This window comes from Vespula pensylvanica, chromosome 17 (assembly GCF_014466175.1).
Source record: "Vespula pensylvanica isolate Volc-1 chromosome 17, ASM1446617v1, whole genome shotgun sequence".
Lineage (NCBI taxonomy): Eukaryota > Metazoa > Arthropoda > Insecta > Hymenoptera > Vespidae > Vespula > Vespula pensylvanica.
Window position 1 is genome coordinate 320001 of NC_057701.1, and position 3718 is coordinate 323718.

Below are 3718 nucleotides of genomic sequence, written 5' to 3' on the forward strand. Positions count from 1 at the left end.
GGCCGTTTCTTTCTATACACGCTTCCATCTTTTTTCTTTTTTATCACTCGTACAGATCGCGCCAGGTATCGATCGTGATATCGAAAGGGCGGTATCAGATCGTTACTCAACGAAGATCGTCTCGGTAGTCTAGCGTCTTCCTCGAGAGAGAACGTTTCCTATTTCGATCCCGTACCGATTTTTCTTAGCTTTTCTTTACTCGTTACTCGCACGAAGTATAGCTTTCTTAATGTTTCTTTCTCTCTCTCTCTCTCTCTCTCTCTCTCTCTCTCTCTCTCTCTCTCTCCGTCTGTCTCGAGTACCCGTTCGGAACTCACCTCGACAGAGCAAGGCCCCGCGCTATTCGCGTTCCGCTTTGTTTGTCAGCGTCGGGACGCCCTGCGTCGCGTCGATCGTTCAGCTGTCGACGCTGAAAAGCTCTTTGTGAAGGGCCGGAAACTCGAGGTGCGGCTGCGACCGTTTGAACTTCGCCAGGGCGTCCATGTGTAAGAGCGAGATCTCCCGCAGTTGCGGAATCTTCGCGAGGATCGCGTCGCACACGGTGACGTCGCCTTTTATCGGTGACACGTGATTCCGGTCCAGCTCCGACCTCAGTGCCCGTATCACCGCCTGCGAAAGCCTCGTGATTTCCGCCAATCCCTTCAGTCCCGGCCGATCTGTTCGAACAAATGCACACATTGTTTCTTTTTCCTCTTCCTAATAATCGTTCTATTATCGGGAATATTATTTATAAGCGATTATAAGAGTTACGTTGAGATTTACGAACCGGGACTGAGTAATACCGCCGCGCTATAAAGCGCCAACTCCGTTTCGGTTAGCTTCAATTCGGCAACGCTTCTAGCCAGCTCGAACACGCAGGAAACCAGCTTCATTTCCGCCGTGTCCGTCGTGTAGAACGCGTCCTGAGGCAACATCGTGTCGCCGTAGAGGACGCAATTTTGCTGGAGATCGAGGTACCTGCTCATTCGTAGCACAGCCAACTCGAAGGAACCTGCGAAAGGTTTTCGTTACTATCTGATAAATACCAACTAGGAACGTAGAGAGTTCCATGAGAAATAAGTAAGAACGTTTCTGAGAAGAGATACCAACCGGCCTTGAGTAGAACAATTTGGTCGTCCTGCGAGAGCTTCATGAATCCAGGGACCATTTTAGCGAACTCGATGATCTGCTGGATAACAGTGGTTAACTTTTGGGCACATTCGAGCCAAAGTTGCTCGTGCGCCATGTTCTTGTAGTAGAGCAATCTGGAGAGGTCGTGAGGCTTCCGGAATGACTCCTGTATCTGTTCCGTCGACACCAGGCACGTTCTCGCGTGTGCGTCCGCTATCGTCTTTGAGAGGAGCTCACTGATCTGTGCTGGATCTGCGAAATTCGTGCATGCCGTTTGATGTAATTAACCTCCTTCTTTCCCTTTTTTCGTATATATTTTTACTTTATCTCACTATTCGATACATCGAAGCAGCTTCAGGCATACTACCAAGGAATCGATTTGGTAATAATTTGGTAAATAAGGAATAGGTGTAGGTTCGTTTTTTCTTTTTTTCTTCGTTCGTACGGAAGGTAGTACAAAGCCGAGACATAGTCGAGACATGTTCTTCTTGCGTGCCGAACGGCGCGTGTCACTTTGAATCTATAACGCGACTTACACGTGCAAAAGCTAGAATCGAGTAATATGGATCCGTAGAGAATATTTTCAACGCAACTCGAACGGTATCTCTCCTAAGATTATTCCAAAATTTCCATCGACATTCGTAGTCGTCTCGATGCGCGACACGTTTGGACTATTAGTCCGTTCGTCTACTTTCCAACTTGCCGCTGCGTGATCCATATTAAACGCTCTTTATCTAACCGACACGGTCGATGCGGGTGGGTCACGCGAGCACGTCGAAATCGCCGTTAGGTATGTGGTTACTGAAAGAGTCCGCGTACGATTCGAAATGATACAAGACAAGGCGAGTGAAATCGCTTGAGCTTTTTTCTTTCCTTTTTTTTTTTCTTTTCTTTTCTTCTTTTTTTATTTATTTATTTATTTATTTTCTTTCTTATTTTCATTGAAAGAAACAAAAGTATTTGCGGCATGACATAATGCATCATCGGTACTCTGCCTTAGTAGCGAATCGACTTTGAAGTATTTCATGCAACATGAGCAAAATACATGTATGACAAAATTGCGAGACGATCGTGCGAAAGACCATCGAAAGCACGAGAAAGAGATTTCAGAGAAAAGGGAAGAACATAGAAGATAGCGAAAAAAGGAGATGGAACGCGTAATCGCAAAGTATCCATCTTACAAGGAATTCGATATTATCTCTCGGTTTATCGGATAAGACGCATGTGTCTATCTTTCATTTATTTTGAACAAACAAGATCTTTGGCTTTCTCGAAAGGAGAGCGATCAAACGGAGAGGTTCTATCCTTTTTACATACGCGGACTCTTTGTCGCGAAGAAAAAGAGATAGAGGTAGAAATAGAGAAATAGAGAGAGAGAGAGAGAGAGAGAGAGAGAGAGAGAAAGAAAGAGAGAGAGAGAGAGAGAGAGAGAGAGAGAGAGAAAGTGAGATAAGAGAGAAAAAGAGCGCGAACATGCCCATGCAAAGGGACACAAACGTAACCTCACATCTCGCATGGGACATACTGGGCAGACTCGGCACTTCGTCGTCCTCGGATGGATTGCTGACCCTTTGTTGCTGACCGCTCAGAAAGGTCGTCGAGTCGACCATCGTGTACGAGCCGTGTCCCAAGCTGGCGAGTTCGACGGTAGTTTCTTGCTTGACAGCAACGATTCCACCCCCGCTCAGCGAACCACCACCACCACCACCGCTACCACCACCGCCGCCGCCGCCACCACTACCACCACCACCACCACCACCACCACCGTTACCACCACCTCCAGCGCTACCAACCGTTCCACCGGCAGCAGCAGTGCCGCCGGCTCCAGCACCTCCTCCGTTACTACCACTACCAGCACCACCACCACCACCACCACCAGCACCAGCACCACTACCGGCACTACCAGCGTTGCTACCACCGTTACCACCCCCACCCCCACCCCCACCGCCGCTGCTGCCTCCTCCGCCTCCTCCTCCTCCTCCTCCTCCTCCTCCTCCGCCGCCGCCGCTGCCGCCGCCACCGCCGCTGCCTCCACCAGCACTGCCTCCACCGCCTGTGCTGCTTCCGGTTGTCGAGGCAGACAGCGACTTTCCTGGTGCGCCGAAAAGTCAAAGTTCACGGCTTCAGGCCTCCAGCCTTTACGAGCACGCGGCAAGGGTGACCAGGAAGCGCGCTCGATATCGCCTCTCTTTTCTCTTTTTCCTTTTCATCATCGTCATCGTCGCAGCGCTTCCTCTCTCGCATTCCCGAGATCACCCTTGCGAGAACGAATCCTTAACCAAAGGATCCGTGGGATCGAAACGCGGTTATAAGCAGGCACGCGGTACCGGAAGGAGTTCGCTCGTTATACTTATTGTTAGTCACATAGTTTTCGAACTTGCTCGCGTCTTCCTGCCGGCACTGCGGAACGGTGACGCGTCGTTCGACGACGAGTGTGCGTGTTAGTTTCGATCAATTAGCGTTAATGGCGGCGAAATAAAGAGTGGGCAGTTGGAAGGAACGGTAGAAGAGGACCAGGAGAGAAAAAGAGAGAAAAATGAAGATAAAGAGAGAGAAAGTGATGTGTATATATATATATATATATATATATATATATATATATATATAG

General features: G+C 48.9%; 1 protein-coding gene across 5 annotated transcripts in view; it reads right to left on the minus strand.

Annotated features, from left to right (window-relative positions):
* Positions 1 to 3718, minus strand: part of LOC122635255 (probable nuclear hormone receptor HR3) — a 55955-nt gene that overhangs the window by 1866 nt on the left and 50371 nt on the right. For 3 of the 5 annotated variants that reach the window (XM_043825246.1, XM_043825247.1, XM_043825243.1), the window contains exons 5-7: positions 1090 to 1362; positions 767 to 991; positions 318 to 656 (exon numbers count right to left, since the gene is read on the minus strand). In XM_043825246.1, coding sequence (XP_043681181.1) covers positions 397 to 656; positions 767 to 991; positions 1090 to 1362 — 758 coding nt within the window. In that variant the 3' untranslated portion in view covers positions 318 to 396. Of the gene's footprint in view, positions 657 to 766; positions 992 to 1089; positions 1363 to 2617; positions 2888 to 3025; positions 3203 to 3718 lie in introns of all 5 variants that reach the window. The other 2 variants (XM_043825248.1, XM_043825245.1) reach the window with 2 other exon arrangements.